Below are 23801 nucleotides of genomic sequence, written 5' to 3'. Positions count from 1 at the left end.
TGTACATATTAATTGCCCTTCCTTTAATTAACATTAGCTTGATAGCTTATGTTAGCATAACTTGCCCCAGTTATTGATAAAGGTATAGCCTTCATGCATGCCATTCCAACAAGATCTCAAAGATTTTTTTTGTGATCATTGTTGAGTATTTTGTCTTTTTCTTTCTCATTAATTAATTTTTACTTTTAAGAAAGCTTGTTAGTAGTTTCCTTTGACTTCCAGTCCCTATGCTGAACTGTAACACATCCTGAAACTATTACTGGACACACAGAGATTAAACTGATGTCTGTCTTCTCATATTTCGCTGAAGATGGCAGTGATGTATTTCTGTGAAGGAATTTTTCCATGAGGGTCACTTAATTATTAATTATTAATAAGTCAGCTGAAAAATCAAAAGTGCAAAAATATAAACATGTGCATAGGCTGATTCTTAAAAGCAACATGGGTCAAACATGCTCCTGGATCTATGATATTCTGAGATGATATCTGAAATGTCCACCGTGTTTCAACCATGATCTATATCTGTGTATGAAGTGCTGACTTCTTTGTCTGTCCCTGCCCCTCCCATCATCCAGGATGATTAACTTCCTTGTTTTAGAGCCAGGGTCGGTTGATAGTTTGAATTTTAAGCACATGCACAAGGGAACTAACAGTACAGAATATTAAGGGACACTTCCTCTTTCCGTTAGTGCAGATGGTCAACTTTTTTTCTGTTATTTTATAGACACTTAATCAATGAATCAAACATTTTTAATTAATTAAAATGAATCTGTTGATTAATTAATAATGAAAATAAGCATTATTTGCATCCCTACCGGTGACTTTTAAGTCACAAGTTATGTTTTTAATTTTCCTATTTTTGAGGCATTATCATTTCACAAAAAAAATAAAAATATGACCTCAAATTGACATATTTAATTGTTGGAGAGTACAACAACATTAATGACCCTTCTCCAAAATGACATCTATCAGTGTTGGCAAGCACAGTCCAGCGACAGACGTACAGGACATAGACTGCTTCAAAGAAGTGGACGTAGCCACCGTGACGTCAGCCACTCTGTGAGTACTAGACTTTTAGATGACATACCATCCTGCTTATCAACAAACAATATGTCTGAATACTTTAGAAGACATTGCAACATTCCTCCTGAGTTACAATTTAACACTCATCAGTCATTTATTGTCATTAAAGTCAACAAGCTGAGACACGAATCTGCAGTCAGCGTCTACTGGCGTAAGCAGCCAGACAACCTCCTCACGAGTGTCTGCTTTCTGTCTGTGTTTTATTACACTCCTCATATAGATTGATACCTGCCAACGTGCCAATTAGAGTCAGCTACTTTAGTCTGCAAGGATCTGAGTATCAGGCTGTTGGGAGGTCAATGTGATGATGATTTGTAAATCCAACAAGTCCAGAGCTATCTTGGAGAGCAAACTTCTCAAAAGAGAGAACAGAACATCTTGTCTGAATGAAGGGTATAAGTGTAAATAAAGTTCAGAGACTAGAGAGTTCAAGATACGCAAGAAACATCTTCACGTTTTGAAAAATATTTACATTTTGATGATTAATAATGTAGAAAGTCCTGAAAATGTGCCCATCTTTACATGTGAACATCTTTACTGTTTGACATAAAGGACAGGGAACATATTAATGGATGCACATGAGCAGCTGCCTCCATGTTCCTTTTGTCTGAAGCGTATGGCCTTTCCTCCAGATTATAGATTGAATGGAGGGCAGTTGGAGGGGGAGGTGTAAAGTGAGGGGAGGCCCCCTAATGTCAACCTTTTGAGGCCTGATGGGGCTTGTTGAACCCACCACAGACCCAAATATCTGGTTTTAGCTTCATCCTCTATAAGCCTCGGGTCGATTATGTGGAGAAGTCCAAACCTCGTAACTTACTTCAGCACATCATTGACTGTTCCTTGCTTTCCGGTGTTTGAGAAAAGATGCTTATATTTGCATTTATATTTACATATACTCATTTGGCTAATAATTTTATACAAAGTGACTTACATTTGAAAAACAACACACAAGCATCAGTAAAGTGAGTGATCTACAAGCAACCATAGATACTCGTAAGGGCTATTAACACATAGGATAGATAGAATGGAAAGAAGTAAGAATTAACAAATGTTGTAAGGGGATAGAAGAAGAAGAGCACAGGAAGTGCATGTTAGAGGTTAGAGGTGTTATCAGATGAAGTGTTCTCTGAAGAGTTTTCAGGAGCTTCTTGAAGTTAGAGAGGGACGCCCCTGCTCTGATGCTGTGTGGTAGCTCGTTCCTCCATCGTGGTGTCACAGATGAGAACAGGGACTGGGATTGCTTTGTGTGAAGGGATGGCAGAGCCAGGCGGCGTTCGTTGGAGGAGCGTAGCGGGCGAGAAGGAACGTAAACTTGTATTATGGAGTTTAGGTAGATGGGTGCAGACCCAGTAGTCCCTCTGTATGCAGCATTAGTGACTTGAATTTAATTTGGGTGGCAATTACAAAATAGACCTGTCGGCTATCAGCTTCAGGAGGAGGTCAGTTTGCATGTTGACTCCCTTCAGTTTGCATACAAACGGCACAGAGGTGTGGATGATGCCAGATTAACACTGCTACATGGCACTTATTCCCATCTTGAAAAGCCCAGCTCATTCATTAGACTGGTCTTTGTGGATTTCTCAAGTGCTTTTAACACAGTGCAACCTCACATGATGGAACCAAAATTGCTCCAAATGGACGTGACCCCGCACCATATTCTCTGGATCCTGTCTTTTCTGACAGATAGACACCAGAGGGTCCGAGCTAACGGTCACCTCAGTTCTTCCAAGACAGTCTTCACCAGCTATTTGTGTTCCTAAAAGGAATGGTGGTGTCTGAGGCTCTTCCACAAAGAGCCTCAGACACCACTCACACACTGCACAGTCACTACAGTCTTCTTCCCTCAGGCCAGAGATACAGATCTCTCACATGCAGGACTAAGAGAGCCATGACAAGTTTTGTGCCCACATCCATTAGAAACATGAATGGTTGATTAACTTATTCATCTATGTGTATGTCCATGTGTGTGCAGATTGGTGATTTATTTTTATTTATTTATTTATTCATCTATTTTAACTCTTTAATGTTTACTGCCTATTTATCATGTATTTATTGTACTTTGCGAGCTTTACTTATTTACATAGAACTATTTATTACTTACGTGTGTGTGTGTGTGTTGTGCTGTGTTTGTGGAACCTTACACGCTTTGATGCTCAGTACGAGTAAAGTTCCTAACGTATAAATAAAATTTATTGAATTGAAGTGAATAGTACCAAGCAAAATATAATGGAATAATATTACTCTAACAATATTTTAATGTAAAATCTAGTGGAGGTGGAGCACATTTTAACACACTGAAGGAGCATTGCATCATATTTTATAAATGGCTCATGTGTTTAGTTTGTATAATTTTATCTGCAAAGTGACTCTAGCTGTTAGATAAATGTATAACATCTCCCTCTAAAATGTAGTGGAGTAGATATAGCAGCAGAAAACTGAAATACTAAAGTACAAATATCTATCGTACTTGAGTAAATACTAGTAATAGTAGTACTTCCACCACTAGCCCTTAACTAAACTGGACCTTTGGAAGAGTTGACAAACACAGATTTTTCTTCTAAATTGAGAATCATCTGTAGGTAAATTCAATTTTATTTACAGTATATTTCGCCAGTTCATAACAGAAGTTATCTCATTGCACTTTTCTTTGTTTTCATGTGCAAGATGAGAAGGTGCATATCAATTTTGTGTCAGTGTATTACATTTGTATGTGTAGCTTGCCAACTAATTTAAAGGAAATATAGTACAACAATTTTATAGTTTTGTCATTCAAACTTTGTTTAACAGCTTGCTATCCATAGCCATACATTGCTAACATGTAGCACTGCTTATTTTACTATAAAAACAAAGCTTGTGTGCTTGTTAAATACATCCTCCTCCTCCTTTAACACACGCTCCTCCCGCCATTTACTGTTAAATGTTCCTAAGGCAAACTTGGCCCTTGTTTGCTCCTTATTCCAACATGCTCCAGCCGTGTACTGAAGTTGTTTTACTGCCTAATCCCTTTTAAAACATGTGCCATGTGTTTTAACTCATTAAAGTTACGTATGGCCTGTTTTATCTTTCTATCTCGCTCATAACTTTTTAAATTGTGTCCCATATCGCTTCCACCAACGTCCTATTTGATCATATGTTGCCCATGCTGCCCTGTTCCCCGTTGTGAAGTTTGTTTGGGTTGGTTATGCTTCTTGTCTTGTTTCAGATGTTATGTCTCATTACTCTGATTGTCCTTGTTCCCTATCTTATACTTCATACCCCTTTATTCCTGTGTGTCCCTCAGTTCAACAGGATGTCCTCCTCTTGCCAAGCCGTGGTTGTAAATAAGAATTTGTTCTTAACTAACTTGCCTGATTAAAAAAAGGTTGAATAGAAATAAATAAATAAAGCATTCATCAGCGACAGTGTCTTCCAATGATCAATAAAGCATTAGCAAATTGTTATGTTAGTTACACCTTATAAATTTGTAATTAGAAAGGTGTACTAATACTAATCTAATACTAATACGCAATTATACAGATATATATTATTTACCCTAAACTATACTGCTGAATATATTTTTGCCTTCTGCAATCATATTTATTTATTTATTTTCTACAACGTGCCATTATCTCCCGCCGCGACCTGTGTAATGTTCATATCAATCACATGTATCTGGGGCTGCCATAACAAGTGAATTTCCCCAGTACGGAATCAATAAAGTCTAACTTAACTTATCTTATTTTATCTTATCTTATCTTATCTGGCTATAAGGTGTCCTTTGTTTTCACCAGCTAACAGTTATAATTATGTGTTTGGATGATGTGTAATCTTTAACTCAACATAAAAAGACAGAAATAAAATTCAGCTGTGATCAAAGGTGTTTGAAAAACTTCCACTTAGTTCTCTTTTGTAATATTTTATAGCTCTATTATGCAAACTTTACATCCGTATACAAAGGTGGACAAGTACACTGACTCAAGTACTGTTCCTAACTGTGGTCTGATACAAAATAATTCAACCTCAACCAACTATGAGAGGAAAATCCTGGTTTTACATTAAGGCATGATTAATAATAATCTAATGATGTAATATACAGTCGCAGGAAAAGGTATTTTAACCCTTGGAAATGACCTGGATTTCTGTATAAATTGGTCATAAAATATAACATTGATCTTAATTTAAGTCACAATAGACAACGTTTCCCACCCTGCACTGTGAATGTTAACACGGTGTATTAAAAAAACAAACATGAAAACCATATAAATGTTTGTGTGGTATTAGTTTAAGCAGACTGTGTTTGTCTATTTTTGTGACTTAGATGAAGATCAGATTTTATGACCAATTTATGCAGAATTCAGGTAATTCCCGAGGGTTCACATACTTTTTCCTGCGACAGTATAACATTATAAAAGAAAACAGAATACAATTGTTTAATAAATAGGAAAGTTTGCCCGCTGTATTTTTATATTCTGTCTGTCTTATCAGCAACCCCTGACAAACAGAACTATACTAATAGTACTTTTTAAAAGCAGGTACTTTTATACTTTGACTCCAGTAGAAATTTAAACTTCTACTTTTAGTGGGGTAATATTAAGCAAGGGTATGTGTACTTTTACTCAAGTACAGGATTTGTGTATTTCGTCCACCACTACTGCATCTGTGTAATTGTAATTTTCTACTTAAATGTTGTTGTTAAATTCATAGGGTGTGTAGAAAACCGGAAGCCCTGCAGCTCGACTGGGAAGTCAGTCTGTTTATGTAATATGTGTCTGTTTTTAAGGAAAAAACCCCAGATATTGTCCTGCTTGTTCCTCCCACACCCTGAGAGCTTTGCCCAGGCATACCCTTATCCAGGAGGAGGAGGAGCGTGTCACGTGGGTTAGTGACAGTCCGTAACGCCCTTTGTGATTGGCCGAGACCGCTCCTTAGACCCGTCCCCTCCAATAGGCTGCGTGCCTGGCGACGTCACGGCGATCAGCTGTTGGAGCGCCACAACAACAACAAAAGAAGGAGCAGTCGGGTCGGACTGAAGAGGAAACGGCCTGAAGGGAAAAAGCTGAACCCGCACTGTGACTCCCGATGTACAGTCCTTAAATTAACCTTTTTATATATTTTATTTCTTCCGCGAAGAAACCTCACGTTTTTCTATTTTTCGAAAAGTAACGCATCTACCTCCATTTGAAAGGATTTTAATCTCGATTTGAAGCGTTTACATCTCCTCTCTCTCTGCTCGCAGGTGAGTTCTTTGTTTTCCTCTTGGTGGACGTTAACGGCTCCGGTGCCTCTAATCCCGAAGCCATTGATCATTTTTATCCACATAACAGTAGATGCACTTTCTACTTTAAGAAACAGACATATATTAAAAAGTTAGGTTGCGTTATTGAACGTTTAGGATGCTTTTTTTTTTACTCTGCAGCGTTAGCTTAATCTTGCTATAGGCTGTTTATGCTTTAGCTAGCCTATTAGCTGGCTTTCTGCAAAACGTGGTGTTTTATCCTCGACTAGATTAGAGAATAGGCTTTTAGCATGTTCTGGAAAACATTGACATAACATATTTCAGGAGATAAAAGTTTAACAGCCAGGCTCTGCCCAGCCGGTGTTGAATTACAGCCTCCTCCCCTTCCCCTTTGTATCCAAAACAACCGTCCAACACAATGCTGCTGCTCCAGATTGATAATGGACCAGTTTGTCTGTTTTGTTCCACCGACTCGCTTATAAATCACATTAGCGCTGGAATAGGTAGCCGATTACTCTGTTAGTTCCTCGACTTGATAGTTAATCCACACCCGTGTTGATAATTGGTCGTTTATCAAGCAAAAATGTCAAACATTCCCTGTTTTAACTTTTTCTAATTGAGTATTTGCTGCTTTTCGATCATCATTTAAAATTAGAAGAGTGTTTTCTTTGGGCTGTTTATGGTTGAACAAAAGCCATCTGAAGACGTCGCTGTGGGTTGAAGGTACTCGTGATTGACATTTTTCACAATTGTCTTGTTTTATAGACCGAACAATCGATACATGAACAAAAAAATTATGACAGATTAATCGACAGTGAGAATAATCCTTACTTGCAAACCTCATTTTGGGCAAAATGCGGAACATTCATTAATTTTTACTTTACAAATTTGAGACTGCTTATCCTCATTTATATAAATATATATATATCTATCGATTATCAATATATGTATGGGGTTTGGACTGTTGAGTCTTCGCAATGCAGGACATTTAAATATACTGGGCTAAATATGTATTTATATTTGTAAAGCTGCAGCATTTAAGCATTTTAAGCGCCATGCCTCTTTCACAGCCTATTTTACATTAGGGTGATAAATGATGACGGGGATGATGTAATAGATGCATTAATTACGGTGTGGCTCAACAGGAAGCCACAGCTCATTCAGTGACCCCCTTTGGCGACATTAACCGCCCATAAAATAAGCCCTTCCCTTCCTTTGTGTTCGGTGATTATTATGATGAGCAGGATGCATTCATATTTAGCATGTAACCCTGTTATGTCCTGATAGGGCGGAGGAGGGTGAGGAGTGGAGGGGGAACAGGTGTAGCAGATTATCAGCCTGCTGTTGTTGCCGTTGTGATAGTCCTTAAGTTAAAACCTTTCTCTGCTTTCAGTCCGTCACAGCTGCTCGTTGTTTACAGAAGCCGATTTTGACTTCTCCAAAAGAAATGCGCTTTCCATTTTTTTCCTTCTTTTCACTTGTAATGAATATGACAAAAAAATACGAGCAAGAACAAGGGCAATTAAATGCATCACAGCCGAGGACGATGAATTCACCTAGTAACGTAGTGCGCCTTTAAGTGCTGGTGGGAAAAAAAACGACATTTGCGGTTCCCATGAGGAGTTAATGCCAGTTTGGATTTTTAACAAAACAAACCAAAGGCTCGCCCTACCAAAGCTAAAAATACAAAATTCTACTGAAATCAGCTTTCACTTCCACAATCAATTGACAAGCCTTCTAATACACATTTAATAGTAAACAACGACAAACATTATACATTTTTTATGATGTATCAATATTTTAACAAAGTTGTGAAATAGTCCATCTTCATCCATCAACATCTTGGAATTTATAATGTTGAAACTGACTGATAATGCTATTAATGATATGTTAACTTAATACCTGTTACTTTACTTAATTTAGTTATTATTGTGCAAAGTGTCTGTACCTCTTGTTACAGTACGTTTTACCTCTTCAAGGCCTAGCGATATAGAGAATACAATTTTATATGTTGTGTTCCAGTAAATCAAGTGTGGACCACACAATGAAAATTTGACATGAATGAATTGATGATTTTCACATTGTTGACAGTAGGTGGCGCAAGGACTAACTCCTAATTTGCACTCTTATAAAACAGGTCAAATCGGGGGCAGAAAATGTACAAAATTTTCTTTTTTCGTGGCGAATAAGGAATCGCCATGATAACAGCATTTGATTAAAACTCGCAAGTTTCAAAATATAGCATCATAAAGGTCTTAAAGCTTTTCTGCCCAAATTTGAGGTGGATCTGGTCAACCTGCTAAAAATAGTACATCACAGCATATAACTTGGCATTTCCTGTTGCCAGTAGGTGGCACTATGACTTTGAGTGAATATTGGCATGTAGATGTCTTCAGGGCGGGACCGTTAACACATACGTGCAGTGAGGGGCAGATTTTAGCATGTATACTCAAGTTGCAACAACTTCCTGTTTCATGGCAAAACACCAAAACTTGTCGCCACACCAGGGACACGGCCTTCAACGAAAACTCACATCTAGCACAGCTTACAATTGCAAAGGTCTATAGATTGTACTGAGAAAATTTGAAGTAGATCCGATTAATTCTGGAGAAGGAGTTCATTAAAGTACGGGGCCTGTAAATCACAAAAAAAATTACCACTAAATTCAACATGTCAGACTGTTTGGCTATGTACATCCGTCTCTGTAGGGGGCGCTAGCGAGTGGGTGTAAAGTTTCAGGTCGGTGCACATGCCCTAAAGATACATACAACAATAGCTAAGAGAAACCCACATTTGTTTACACAAATTATACTGAAAATAACTTATAATGCTATTTACATCCTGCCTGTATACATACACAATACTGCATTTATATAAATGTCCATCGCATCTTGACATTATCATGATGGCTGTCTACAAAAATAATTAGAAATACCATCTAAATCAGTTTAATTTATGCACCTCTTAGACACTGAGTCAAACTATAGATTTTATCATTAATTTCACAGAAAGAAAAACATGTAGAGGCGTACCAGTAGGTTTTTCAGCCCTGAGCAGTGTCTGCAGTTTCTTGTCTGACTGCTCTACCAATCAGAGGGTTATTTGTAGCTTACAGTCTACGTGTGTGTGTGTGTGTGCGCGCGTGTGTGTGTGCGTGTGTGTGTGTGTGTGTGTGTGTGTATGTATGTGTATATATATAAATGGCCTATGTGTATAGCAGTACACTGTAGTTTGTCTATTGTGTTGAGAGCTTGTGTTTTTAGAGAAATTCTGGCAGCTGGACAGTCAAGAAGACTATGTTTAGGGAGGTTTTAGTGGGTAAATCAAACTGAAATTGTAAAGTGGGGGGCGGGGGGAGACATTGCACCCGTGGCTTTAATCCACTAATATTGTGCTTTGTGCAGCAGCTGCAGTGAGACAGTGAAACTGATCACTTCTTATGCTGTCGACTAATACTTTCCTATTATGAAAGGCTGTACTCAGAGCTGTAGACCCGACTGCCAGCCAGCTGTGCGTGCATCCTCTGAACACAACAGATCTCTTTATTTACTGTTGAATAAAACACAGACAGCACGGCTCGATAACTGAAGAAACTGCAGCTGCTGCTCACTTCCATCAGGGCTAACAGGAAATGAATCCTGCCTCAGTGGTGGCGACTCTCTTTACAGCCTCATATGGGCTCATGAACCGAGCCTGGAGCCTGTGTGTGTGTCTCTCCCTCTGCTATCAGTCTTTACACCTTTTTATCTGCCGCCTGGCGCTCACACGCTGCTGTATGTATCCTAACATGGTCGCAGAGTTGGATGATAAAGACTCTGTGATAAATTGTATGATTTATGAGGGATGGGCTGCTCGGCAGGTAAAACCAGCACCTGTAAACACACCAGACATCAGACTCAGAATCACTGCAGCTGAAGATTATATGCATTATAAAATGCGTCTGATATTGATTGTTTTCGATTAACTGATTTACAGTTTAGTCTGTAAATTGTCAGGTTTTGTTTAGTCTAACTAACTACTGATAAATATTCGGTTTTTAATAAGGCAGCAAATTTCATATTTGAGAAACTAGGACCAGGGTTTTGCTTGATTAACTATGTACACAATTATCTGAAGTAATGCCGTACATTTTGTTATTTGCAGTCGGTCGATTGATCGACCGCCACAAGGGGTCACAAGGTAAAAACAAGCAGTGAGATGATTTTTGGGATAGAACACAAAGAGACTCTAAATTTATACTGCGCAAAATCATTTTTATTCATGTAAAGGTCAGCGTTGTAAATTATTGCTGGCTTTATATTTCATTGTGGAACAAAGATGTCATATGTCTGAGCAGACAAACACCTTAAAAAACATTACAAACGCAGAGCCATAATTCACTTAAAGAAGTAGAAACATAGTTTTACAGCAAGTTTAGTGTCATCTGAGTGATTTATAACTGGGGTATGTTCCTTCAGGGTTATTTAAAGTGGCTATTATCAATATTTTTGGTAGTTGACAATGTGTTAGGTGTCTCTCATAGTGATGAAGCTACAGAGTTGAATCTGCAGCTTCTCGGCTTTACTGAGCTTTATAGTGACTTTCAGCTCATTTTTTATCCATCCGGCTACAGCTTTCTTGTTCTGGTTCACTCTCAGCGCTCTCAGGCCGTCGCTTCCAGAGGAGAAGAAGCTGTAAAAAGCCACTGTACACGACCTGCTTAACAGCAAACAGCAGACAGAGACCAGCTGGTGAACATAGTGAAGCATTTAGCTGCTGAAGAGCCAGATATTTCCCCCAGGAGCTGGTGGAGAACAAACACAGAGCTTTGTGGCACAAACACGACTCCTAATGAAGGATCATGTTGCTCTTCAGCTGCTCGATGTGCAAATAGGCAACTTGTGACTAATATGTTAGCCATAACGACTTTACAAAGTGATATGAGATTTTGTGTTGTGGCCAAAGGTTTACAGCTTGAAATCACAGACATCAGGAAACACTGTTAACACTATCAACATTAAGAGGTGAAATGTTATTTTAATGGTCAACATTCACAGACCTGAAAGACTTCTATCTTGACTTGCAGTTGCTTATAAAGACTCAGGCTTGGAACTTGGACTTGGAAAAGCAGCTCCACTGTTAGCATTATTGAATCCTGTCATGCATTCTTCAGGATTCTGATGATTAAATCCTTTCTTTTTCTCCCCTCAGGGCTCGTTTTGTACTTTTTGCACTTGCTGACACGATCCTGACCTTGAGCGATGTCCAGCCCGTGTCTGCTGGCCCTCAGATGATCCATGACCACACCTTATTGATGCACTTTAGCACCTTTCCGGAGCCTTCACACAGCCGTGAACCCCGCTGCTGATGACCAAAGTGCGCGCCACGCTTCCCCGCCGTCGCCCCGAGCCACGCGCCTCCCCCAGGTCCTCCGTCAGTCTCAGGCCCCCGCAGGACGTCCAGGGATGTTCCAGAGGTTCGCCAGCGCTCTGTTCGGGGACGATGTGGAGGAGCTGAGTCTGAGCGGAACTGGAGACGGCAAGCAGGAAGAGGAGGAGGACGAAGACTGGATCCTGGTCAACTACCTGGGTAAGTCTCATGAGAATGAGAAGAAGCACAGTTAAGAAAAGTATTACAATATTAGTTTTTGGGAAATTATCATAGTACTTTCTCGGAACTTTTACTTTTGTGGTGACAAAACGCACTAAATGCACTCTTTGACGGTTAATAATCCAGCTCACATGTTCCTGCAGAGACGACTGCTGACTCGCTGATCTGCATCTGTTTTTTACCTTTTTAGACTAACCTTGCTGACTTTGTTCACATTTGTGGCTCGGCAGCTTTATTGTCATATAATTTGCGTAGATTGTTTATAAGTTAAATAAATCCTTTTTATTTGAAGTCTTTAGACAAAAGTGTCTGGATACTTTTAGAGAGGATAAATAATAACAAAAACAAAAAATGACGGGAAAAAAGACAAAATTTTCTCAAATTTGTGCACAAAACATATGGGAACAGTTTAAGGAAGAGTAGAGAAAAATCCAGCCGCTGACAAAGAACCATCAGATCTGTTGAAACTCCAGAGAAAGCTAGTTAGCGGATCTTGAATTAAGATCATTTTGCAAGGAAGGGTACGATTTATGCAAAGAGAAAAGATAAACCAACATGCTCCAGGTCAGAAAGAAAGATACTGGATAAATTTAGACCGTTTTAATGGCTGCAAAAAGTGGAGCCAAGTTTCCAGCTGACTGTCTGAGATTAAAAAAAAGACCCCAGTCAAAACAGCCGGGACGCTCACTGTACACAGAAACATGAGCCACTGCAGTGACGTCCAGGTGGCTCTGAGTGAAGCTCACACCCAGCTTGTCTTTGGGCCACCGTACACCTGCCGCCGGTCTGGACTCGACTTGTCTCCAATTCCACAGCCGTGTGAATATTTCAGGTGGGGGGGGGAGAGACAGAGGCCAGCTGGCCCATTTCCTGATGTGGATGGTGGGGGGCGGCGGTGCGGCAGGTTGGCATCAGGCAGTTTATGGTAGCCTGTAAACAACTCAAACAAAAGCAGCAGAGGAGGTAAAAATAGATCATGTTGGAGTTCCCATTCTGGGCCTGGTGGAGGTGGACATGTAGGGGCACAGACATCCCCCCATCGCACACCTGGAGACGGTGTTGTGTTTCTCCCACTTGCATCGTAAAGTTACAAGGTGTTCATGAAGTCTTGCTGAACGACTGTCCAGGCTGCATTTCCTCAGCCGAAAAGATGGATTTTGAGGGTTTGTTGGCAGTCTGGAGGTTTAAATAAAATGAAAGCTTTGATGTGAATGTTTTCTATATAACACAAGTCGATCTAATCTAAGAAGTTACCTAAATAAACTTGCAAAATTGCATTTGTCGATACTAAAGTTAAGTATATTAAAGTTTGGCTTTTTTGTTATTTGGAAAAACAGTTCTGTAGAAAAACACATTTATATTTTTCATAGTATGTTATTGAAGAAAAAATATGAGACTGAGACGTCATATCAAGACTAAAATGGAAATATGTCCAATGAAACCCAGCCTTATACATCAATTTATACTTGCTGTGTGTGCAGAGCCGTGCAGCCCAACATTTATGACCGTGCACACAAGCTGCACAGGTGTGAACATGTCTGCCGATGTACACAGACAAACAGAAGTGCACGCACGTCCATGTTTTGGACAATATTAATGCAGAGGGCCCGTTTTCAAAAGAGCACTGCTTCCACACAGAAAACATTTCACAAAAGATTGTGCTGCAGGTCTCTCACACGTCCATGCACATGTAACAAGTATTGTTTTGATTTGGGAAACGTGAAACGGCTCCTGTGCAGCAGATTTAGGATTTAAGTCTGGTTGAAGGTGAAACCAGCTGCTTGTGTGGACTGAAATCCTGCAGATTCTGAGCCTTGATGTTGCACAGTGGTGACAAGGGTGGTGTGGAAGGTCAGCCAGTTTGATCATAATCCACACCGACCTCATTAACCCAGCACACACAGCCTGCCAAAACACTGCGGGCCCTCACTAACAACAGAGCTTCACTCCTGCAGTGGGGACCTGTGGTTCAGTTGATACCACAAACCTGAACCTCCTCAGTTTGCAAATAGCCTGCAGCCTCTGGAGGACGAGCTCAGCTGCTGATGGACTTTGACAGCGAGGGTTGTCCCGCTGCTGAGAGGATACTGTGTGCGGATCAGCTGTAGGGTGCTGGGTCAGCTCCCTGCAGCCTCTGAGGCCTGTTGTGGGTAAACAAGGATTCCTCCCGAGTCAGAGCCATGTGGAAATGAGCTTCAGACACTTGCTCACATGCATGAAACAGAGCACAGAGGTCAGGGAAGATCACTTGATGAAGGGGATGAGTTCCTAAACTTTGTTAATTTGTGTGTTTGGGTAAAAAATAAAATCCTGCAGGCGATTAAACAACAAAAATGACTATGAGTTGTAGGTTAAAGGCTCTCCAGGGTGTTTGACGACACCTGGTGTTGCTTGACTTTCTCCCGGATCCACATTATTCTAGTCTGTCCCGAGAGAGGGATCCCTCCTCTGCTGCTCTACCTGAGGGTTCTTCATTACAGGAGTTTTTCCTCATCCAAATCTAAGTACAGAGGGTGTTGGATGCTCTTGTGAGCCCCTCGTGATTTGGAGGTACATAGATGAAACTGACTTTACTAACAGCAGGCCCTTTAAACAGAACTGAAATCAAATGGAGACATCTGCTTAGTTGACACAGAGTTATTTTTAGTTTCCAGTCTGCTAGCCTGAGCTCCCATTGCGTTTCCACCTCATCACTTCCTGTGTCTCTGTGAACCACTAGAAGCTGATGTTGGATCAAAACAAGACTCCCTGATTTTGGCACGCCTCCTGTTTTATTTAAAACGTTGGATGTGTAGCAGCGTAGCGGTTGTTTCTGCAGCTGAAACATGGAGTGGAAGGATCAGTGAGCAGATTAAGCAGCTCTCTTGGAGTGACACGGGTTTAGCAGCACACAAACAGAAACACGCGTGCAGGCTGTGGTTTTCAGTCTTGTGATGCTGAGCTGTCAGGCCGCCTTGGCTGCTCAGCATCAACAAAAATGATTGTTTACATCTGAAGGCTTCCCTGCTGCTGCAGGGACAGGCCACAGTGCCACCTGCTGGCTGACTGAAGATATTAACACTGGTTGATGCCACCAGCAAAACAACAGCTGGTTATGTAAATGGCGTGTTGAAAGGCATTTAAGAATCAAGATTTTCCATAATGGGTTTATAATAATCTGAAATTAAAGGGTTAGTTCGCCTAAATTACAAAAATAGCACACATGTTGCAGAGTTTAGTTTTAATTTTCTCTGGTCTCCGACTCTGAGATTAGAATGGAAGTGAATTTAGTTTGTGCTGCTCAGAAATGCCAACATACCTTTTGGCATTTCTTGACTGCAGTTTTGTTGTACTGTCTCTGGATAATCTTCAGACCTCTCTGAGAAGCAGTTCTCACCGGAACAACGTTATATAGTCCCTTATTGTCCACAAAAGGGTTGTTGTCCATCTACACTTTTTCAGCTGCACAGAAACCCACATGTTGCCCAAAATTTAGGACTGCACGGACTGCATGAGCTTTCCATTGTGCCGCCACACTCCCAATTCGATTCAGATTAATGGGGCTGCAATGCAATGATAAAACAATTATTGATGCTTTTTTTTTTTTTTTATCTATACAGGATTTCATTTTTCTCACAGTGTGACTACTTGGTACTTTTTAAAGCAAAATATTTGTAATGATCCATAATGAATTTGCTTCCAATGTATTTTATTAATAATAAAAGAAATGGAATTGATGTGTCTGTCCAGGCTAGTGAACTGGAAGGTTACATTTGCCAGCATTAATCGCTGCATTGCAAACAACCAACAGGAAAAGAAAAGTGTGCTGGTTGCAGTAGTACTGTGTTTTTCTTCCACCTCCCGGTTTCTCGTGTTTGTCGTGTTCCCAAAATATTTCAACTTGCTTTTATTGTCCTACTCTGGTCCAGGTCATTGTTCCCTTCAACTTCACAGAAGCCGAACTGCTTTCATAAGCTAGCTTTTAATGCAGAGGGCATCTCTCAAACATATTATGTCTCTGTCGTTCTGCCTTTTGCGTTCCATCAACATTACATTATCAAGTAACATTTTGAACATAGTGACATTTGTGAATAGATTCAGAATCTTCCACGTTCATAGAATCTATTTTTTCCCACTGCCGCTAACAGACACTCAGTGTGGAAAGTACAGGACCTTGTGCATCTGCTGTCTGCACTACTGTCCATGTCCATTTTGGAGCATAGATCAGAGGTTTAATGGGTACACTGTATCTGGAAAGACGCACTGAGCTTTTTAGATGTAATTTCTAAATACTGTGAGCACAAGGAACTAAATTACATTTGGCTGCGTTGTATTGGAAAAAGTGTAAAAATGTGTCTTTTTCATGACTGATTTGTTTCGGATCATACCATTAATTCCAGCCGTGTCTCTCTCTGCAGCTGAAGCCTGCTCCGGTCAGTGTAGTGATGGCCTCTCTGGATCCACTGTTGGTCCTGAAGAGGAGGAGGAGGAGGAGGAGGAGGAAGAGGAGGAGGAGGAAGAAGACCTAGTGATGATCCCTTCCCCCATGGGCAGCCCCCAAATCCGCTACGCCTCCTGCACCTCCCTCAACTCCACGGCTGACACCGACCCAGACGGCGGGGCAGAGGAGGAGGAGGACGATGACAATGAGGACGAAGAGGAGAGCGGGTTCCTTCGCCTGGACGCCCGATCTCTGGAGGAGAGCTGGTTCGTTACCCCGCCACCCTGCTTCACCGGCCGCGGCAGCCAGCCCGTCCTCCTGGAGACCAGCCCTCTGGAGAACCTGCTGATCGAGCACCCCAGCATGTCCGTCTACGCCCACCACAGCCCCCCGCGACTGACCCTCGACCCCCTGCCGCGCTCCCTCGACAGGGAACTGGGCCTGTTGCCTGGAAATATGGCCACCGCCCCGACAGCCTCAGGTGGGAAGGAGAAGGGCAGGCGGACTCTGGACGGCCCTCGTCACAGGTGAAGTCCTGATCCTCTCTATCAGAATTGCAATTTGACTCTGATGATTGATTTTCTAGACTGAGTCTCCAGTAGAGTTCTGGTACCAGATCTGAACCCAGGTTTTAGTGTAAAACTTGAGTCAGGTTTAGAAATATAGCCTCTGGTCTCAGGCTGGGTCCAGGTCTCTGGTTTGTCACTGCCAGCGGGGTTGAGTTGTTTAAAGATGTTAGATCCATTCAGGGACCTTGTTAAACTCAGTCCACCATCCAGTAGATCTCCAGAGAACATTTAACTTGATAAATGACTTGAACAGTTCAACGATCAGCATTAAAGTGTTTATTTCAGCACCAGGGCCCCGTTGTTCAGAAGTAATCTGATCAGATTTCGCATTGGATCAAATCTTGAAAATGGGTTGTTCAAAAGAAAATAGGGATTCTGAAATCGGATCAGATCACCTAATCCAATCCTGGTTTTCTTTGAAGGTTTTCAAACCTTCAGTCTGTGTTGTTCAAAACTTTTTAGTAGAAATGGGATCTATGATCCAAAAAATCAGGATTATCCTTATCCCAACAGAAGGGTGGAACAAAAAGTAATACAAATTTGGCAAATAATATTTATCATGTATGAGCCTATAAACACATTTATTTATATTTTGCACTTGATTTGTTTAAACTTTACAGTGACGAGTGAGAGTAGATAAAGTAGACCATTCAGTGCCGTAAAGTAAAAAATAAATAATCCCCCAAACAGCTTCAATATCAGCTTCAACAGCCTATACAGCAATAACAGCCTAAATTTGCATCTGGATGATCCAATCCAATGTTTCTTTGAAAAACCGGCACAAAAGTAAGATGGATTGCTTGATCCTGGATAGTGAAACATGGGATTTCCAAATCCGGGTCATTCTGCTATAGATGAAGCTTTTTGAACAACTGGGCCCAGAACTCACTTTCCCAGTAATCCACCCAGCTCCATCTAACAGCTCTCTGGTCCTGTGTTTGTCCCCCCCCTGCAGGCCGGAGGTGGCGGCCGTTCAGCGTCGCTCCAGCCTCCAGTACGCTGCGGCGCTCTCCGCCCGTGCTGGCCTCCTGCAGCAGCGGTCGGGTAACATCACCCAGTGCACCCAACCGCTGTCCCGCAACGCCCTGCGTCGCCTCAACATGCTGCGCCCCCCGAAGGCCAGCACCACGCACCTGCACCAGCCCAGCCAGAGACAACTCAACTTCTGAGGCGTCCTGACATCATCATCATCATCATCATCATCATCATCATCATCAACCTCGATCCTTTAAGCAGTATGGGAAAATAACGCTGGCCACACTCACACCTCCGTTTTCAAATCAACACCAGCAACAAGTCAGTCGACATCATCAGTTATAACCCGATCTGTTCTGAAATCAGATTGGATGTTTTTTTTATTTTATCAGCTCATGTGGCCAGTGGGTGTTTCTCTCCTTCCCTCTTCATCCTCCTCCTCCATCCGTCCGTCCTCCTTTATATTTCTGCTTAGAAGAAGGGATGTAAAAAAAGAAAAAGGTCATCCCGTGTCCCAAACCCTCTCCTCCTCCTCCTCCTCCTCCTCCTGTCGTCCATGTTTTATTCTCCCTCCACTGGACCAGTTTGTGTCCAATCACAGAGAAGAAGAGTTCTCATTATGACGTCCTCTTCTCTTTTTTTTCTTCTTCTTCTTCTTCTTCTTCTTCTTCGTCATGGACTACTTAAAGTGTAGAATCAATGCTGTAGGTCACTTTACTCAGGGGCAGGTTCACAGAGCGGCAGGATGCTATACGAAGACGTCACGGCAGGGTCGTGGCAACTTTTTCGGACCCCCAAAATCACTTGAACGTGCAGCAGCACAACAGTGCCATTTAATCAGTGCAGGAGTGTTGTGGTAGTTGCCCCACAGTGTTGCCCCCCAGAAAGTTGCCAGACGCAGTGCAGGAAAGTTATGAAACAGAGAGACAAAACTTTAAAGGACAAATCCCCTTAAAGCAATCTGTTATGAGTTTTTAACTATCTTACCGTGTCTATTTTTAGGATCCAGTGTTTTCTTGGAGTTTGACCCATAGAAGTGACTTTAAGGTCGGCTTTGCAGCTTCGATATCAGCCGTTCTCTTTTCAGTCTGTCTGTCTAGTGCAATACTGACTCAGTGTAGTACTTTAAATACAGCGGGACATTTACTCCAAATACACTTTTTGGTTAAACAGGTGTGAACATTCTGCGCTCAAGACATTTTTCTGTGAAACTGGAGGGCGTAGTAACCGAAAACCAAGAGACAGAACAGAGAGTCACTTCTGACTGAAACCTAAACCTGTGCTGTAGCTGCTTTGCCTTTTTAGTCTTATTTTCTGCTCTTGTAGGTGAAGACATTTTTAGTTTCTGGTGTTTCCTTTGCGATTGTTGACTGCAGTCCTGCAAAGAAGTCCTCGCTCCCTAATTCTGAGGGAACTGTTTGGCCGGACACATCACCACTTACCAGTGTTTGAGCGTTATTATGGGGATTTTTGCTTTACTTTTCCTGCCTTGAAGTTTGAGCTTGTCTCTCTGTTAAGTCCTGCATTGCCGCCGCTTGTTGTTGTTGAATGCGACGGTTCCTCTCCGCTCGTCCTGCTGCGTCAGCTGAACCTGCTTCTGACTCTGTAATTCAGTACTTTTCACAATATTTTTTTGAAAAAGTAAAATAAAATAAAAAGTAATTAAAAAAAAGATGGTAAAGATTACTGGGTTGAATATCACTAAACGCCTTGTTTTAACGGTAGCTTTGAGATGAATAGAAATGTAAAGAAAAAAACACAAATGTATTTTAAAAAAAAACTTCCAAAATATTTTTTTGAAAAGAAAAAAACAAATTACATATCAGTATGAAGTTGGTATATATGCGTCTGTTTTATTCTTAGGTATGTTTGGTTATGTTAGTGTGCAATCTGTTGCATGGTTGTAGAGTTGTTAGTGTGAGGGGGGGAAAAAAAAGAAAATGGAAAAAGATTTTGTTTTTTATTTTTAATATTATATATTTTTGTTTTGTTCTTAAAATGAATCTGCAGTCCACTTCTCAGGGTCACAACCAATCACCTTTTACTCTTTTAAGGAAAATGGAGATTTACTTGACGGCTGATGATTCTTTTATGCGTTTCCAGCTCTGCTCCAGCGAGCTTTCCCTCGTGCAAATGTTTGAGAGAAATAATCGACTTTTAGTTTAGTGTATCTTGCTCCCAGGACTGTGAAAATTTACTTTGTCTCAGTCAACTGTTGGAAATCCATCAAGAATGGAGAGAAACTGTTTTGTTTTTTCTCCGATGTTTATATTCTTTGCTCAAGCGTATCTAACATGGTTTTAGAAATGTACTTTATGCTTTTTAACTACTCTATTTTCCATGTGAACGTAGTTACATTTTGAAAAACTGTTAAAATATTTATACCAAAAAAGTAGCAATGATGTTTTAACCTGTCACAATAATACTGATGTCCTTTTTATTTGTTGTTGTTGTTGTTGTTTAACTTTTAAGTGTTTGGTAACAGTCCTTGGCCTCGGTGCTCTGATACAGCGGACTGTCTCATGTTTAATGCGTCCGCTGTAGGGAAAGAGAGGCCCCCGGGGCCGAGTCACCACACTGCAGGCGAAGAGAAACTTACCGTCTCAGAGAGCGGCTGAATCCTGTAGAAGTCCTTTTCAGCCAGGAAAAGAAAATAATATATGAAATGTTAGGAATGACTAAAATAAAAACGTGCACCTTGAGTCAAAATTAGGAGAGTAAAACTTCAAATTAAAAGCATAGTCTCAATTAGAAGCCTGGTCAGGTTTTTATAGACATTCTCTTGATGTATAAAACAGGTCGCCCTCTTCAGCCAAGTCCAAGCTGCTTAGATCTTGCATACCAATATAAATGTTTAATATTTCTTAATATGGATATGCTATCAGCTAGATTCTGCACAATTCAATGGTTTTGTTCATTTTATGGAAACGAGCACCAAAGTTTAATTCTTTCAGATTTTACTGGAATGGTAAAGGAATTAAAGGCCTGTCCCAAATATAGGCAGGGTGAGTTCAGTGATTTAAGCAAATAAAAGCATACAGGCTATTAATTGAAGTTTATTAAGTTAAGTATTAAGTTAAAAGTATCACTTTAAAACTCTTAGCACAGTTAGTAAAGTTCTTAAGGGTAATAAGTCAAACTTGAGATTGCATATCATAATTTTTGACTTAAGGGGAGTATTAGAATTTTTTTTTTAAATCATTGCTAACTTTCACCATTTTTTCTTTTCTTGGCAAAAATGGGCTTCCATTCTTAATCATTATTATTTTTGTCCTTTTTTTTGTTCTTAAGATGTGTGGGGGAAATTTGCCAGCGTGAATTTACAAATTTCTACTTTGTCATTAAAAAAAAATAAAAAGCTGTTGTGAAAGGCCAGACTTTCACGCTTTGTCGACTTATTCTTCTAAACACTCTGATCCAACCTCCATTTCACGGTGATTTCAGAGGCCAAATCGAATGTTAAATACATCATAAACAGGAAATCATTTCATCAGCCATTTTGACAAAGTTCAGGGAGTGGATTCTGTTTTAAAGATACACGAATACAAAATATATACGTCTGCAGTATATAAACATGTAATGCAAAGACAGAAGGTTGTTTGCAGTGTGGTTCCTGAATCTCCAGTCAAATCTGGCTTCAGTTTGTCTGTGTTCGTGTCGATGGGACGGTAGCATTAACAAACGTTTGTTAGGCGTCAGTACGGTTTTCTGTAAATAATCTTATAGAATAGTGGTGTGGCTCTCTCTGGTGTGTTTCAGCTATTCTTTTATTTCTCAAATGTCTCTCTCTCTCTCTGCTTAAGAGCTTCGCAATCGTGGACGATGTTATTTTGTGTTACCACGATGTTTTTGTTGGTTTTTTAAAGGCGAACTTAAAGACAGAAGGGATCGGAGGAGACGGGACGGTGATGATCTGTCTCCTCCTGCTGTCAGGAGCCTTTATTTTTTTTATGTTATTATTGTATAGTTTCTGTCCTCAGTTCATCTCTCCATCATCAAAGTAACAGGGATTTGTAATGTTTTTGTTCACTGCCTTGAAATTTGTGGATCACGTGCCTTCCAGGTTGAAATGTTCTAATGACAATGCATCAATGAAGAACTTGAACTCCCTTTTTTCCCTTTTACGTCCTGTGTGGACTTAATAAATACAAAAAACACAAACAGACATCAGAAACCAGCTATGCACCACTCGGAGGAAGCTTATTCGCTCTTGCCGCTGCCGCCCGCCTCCCAGCCCGTGTGCAGCTTTTAATAGGACTCAACAAACCAGACAGAATGATGTAGCAAAACTTTGTTTTTTCTCCTTGTTTTTTTGTTTGTGTGAAGAATATTTTGTGGCATTTTTATTTTTCACCAAGTGTTAGACATTTTCATTTTTGTGTAGTTTACTGAAATAATACAGCACTTTGCCAAAAAGGAAAAAAAAGGTGTAGGAATTTTTGGGTTTTTATTTATCAACATAACTGGTCTCCTTTTTTTTGTATTTTGGATGTATGACCGATCAATTCACTCTGTTCTGATGTCAAAAAACAAACTTGCTAATTAAAATGTGGGGTCATCTGTTTTCTGTAATAGTTAATACATGTGATCTCTTATTAGCCTATAATAAATGTTTTCATACGCAGCTCTTCTGGATCGGTTTGTTTCTTCATTCAGTTATTTGACAGCTGTAGGTTACTTTGCTTGGATTTTAAAACCTCTTAATGAGCATATAAAGGATGCCGCATTAAAGTTCTGTTTATTGCACCAATGGCATAATGAGTACTTTTATACTTTAAGTACATTTTGCTGATAATACTTCTGTACCTTTACTTGAGTAATATTTTCAAAGCAAGACTTTTACTTCTCATGGACTATTTCTACATTGAGGTATGACTATTTTTACTTGAGTAAAGAGTATGAATACTTACAGTACTATTACTGTTCAAGACATTCATAATGTCAAGGATAACAATACAAACCATACAAGTACACCTACAGTCATGGTCAGCAGTTCAAATGCTTTGTCATGTTTATTCATTTTGTTTGCATTGAAACATCACAAAAAAGCGGAAAATAACTGGACAAAATTATTGACATCTTTTCAAAATCCTCATAAATAATTGTATTCGGAGGATCTATTGACGGAAATGCTATGTTTTCAGTGGTGTATAAAGACCTTACATAATTAACCGTTATGTTTTATTACCTTAGAATGAGACATTTCTATCTACATACAAATCATGGATGTCACCATGTTTCTACAGTAGCCCAAATGGACAAAAGTCTCTACAGAGCACGTTTCGTCACTACAGTGAATACGTCCGAAGAAGAAGAAGTAACATTAGTAGTAGCAGTAGTCGTCTGGTTTATTAGAAGTAAGAAGAAAGTGTAGTTTGGACAAATGGAGGCCCACACATATTATTTAGCTCAGAGTGGACAGAGCTCGGCCACTGTAGCTTCTCCTACTCACTTACAAAGTGAGTGGTGAGCGGTGACTGATGGTGCAATCATGTGGTGTTGGAATAATCTGGATCACTGAACCTTTAATTTGCAATTAAACTCACCTGTAGCAATTCACAAGTGCTGGCACCATAGAAATCACACTTACAACCAGTTAAAATGGAGAAAGGTTGACTCAACCTTTGTGTTGTGTGTCTGAGTGTACCACACTGAGCATGGACAAAAGAAAGAAGAGAAAAGAGTTGTCCGAGGATTTGAGAACCGAAAAATTTTAGGAAAGCATAGACAATCTCAAGGCTACAAGTCCATTGCCAGAGATCTTAATGTTCCTGGGTCCACTGTGTGCGACGTTGTGAAGACGTTTACAGCCCATGATGCTGGAACTAATCTCCCTGGACATGGACAAAAGAGAAAAATTGATGAAAGGTTGCAAAGATTGTTCAAATAGTGGATAAACAACCTCAATCAACTTCCAAACAAATTCAAGCTGACCTGAAGACACAGGGTA

At 40.3% G+C, this 23801-nt stretch overlaps 1 protein-coding gene across 2 annotated transcripts; it reads left to right on the top strand.

The window, feature by feature from the left end:
• The first annotated feature begins 6083 nt into the window (after positions 1–6083).
• tp53inp1 (tumor protein p53 inducible nuclear protein 1) lies at positions 6084–22475 on the top strand. 2 transcript variants are annotated; one of them, XM_046045685.1, is made up of 4 exons: positions 6084–6298; positions 11489–11866; positions 16285–16834; positions 17832–22475. In XM_046045685.1, the coding sequence occupies exons 2-4, from the start codon at positions 11743–11745 to the stop codon at positions 18043–18045; spliced, it is 888 nt and encodes a 295-aa protein (XP_045901641.1). In that variant the 5' UTR covers positions 6084–6298; positions 11489–11742; the 3' UTR covers positions 18046–22475. The 2 variants fall into 2 exon arrangements, with proteins under 2 accessions (XP_045901641.1, XP_045901642.1); XM_046045686.1 differs by lacking the exon at positions 6084–6298 and adding an exon at positions 6929–7021.
• Positions 22476–23801: the final 1326 nt, after the last annotated feature.

This window comes from Micropterus dolomieu, linkage group LG03 (genome assembly GCF_021292245.1).
Source record: "Micropterus dolomieu isolate WLL.071019.BEF.003 ecotype Adirondacks linkage group LG03, ASM2129224v1, whole genome shotgun sequence".
In the NCBI taxonomy this organism is placed as follows: domain Eukaryota; kingdom Metazoa; phylum Chordata; class Actinopteri; order Centrarchiformes; family Centrarchidae; genus Micropterus; species Micropterus dolomieu.
Note: the sequence above shows the minus strand (reverse complement) of the source record. Positions and strands in the feature narration are given on the sequence as shown.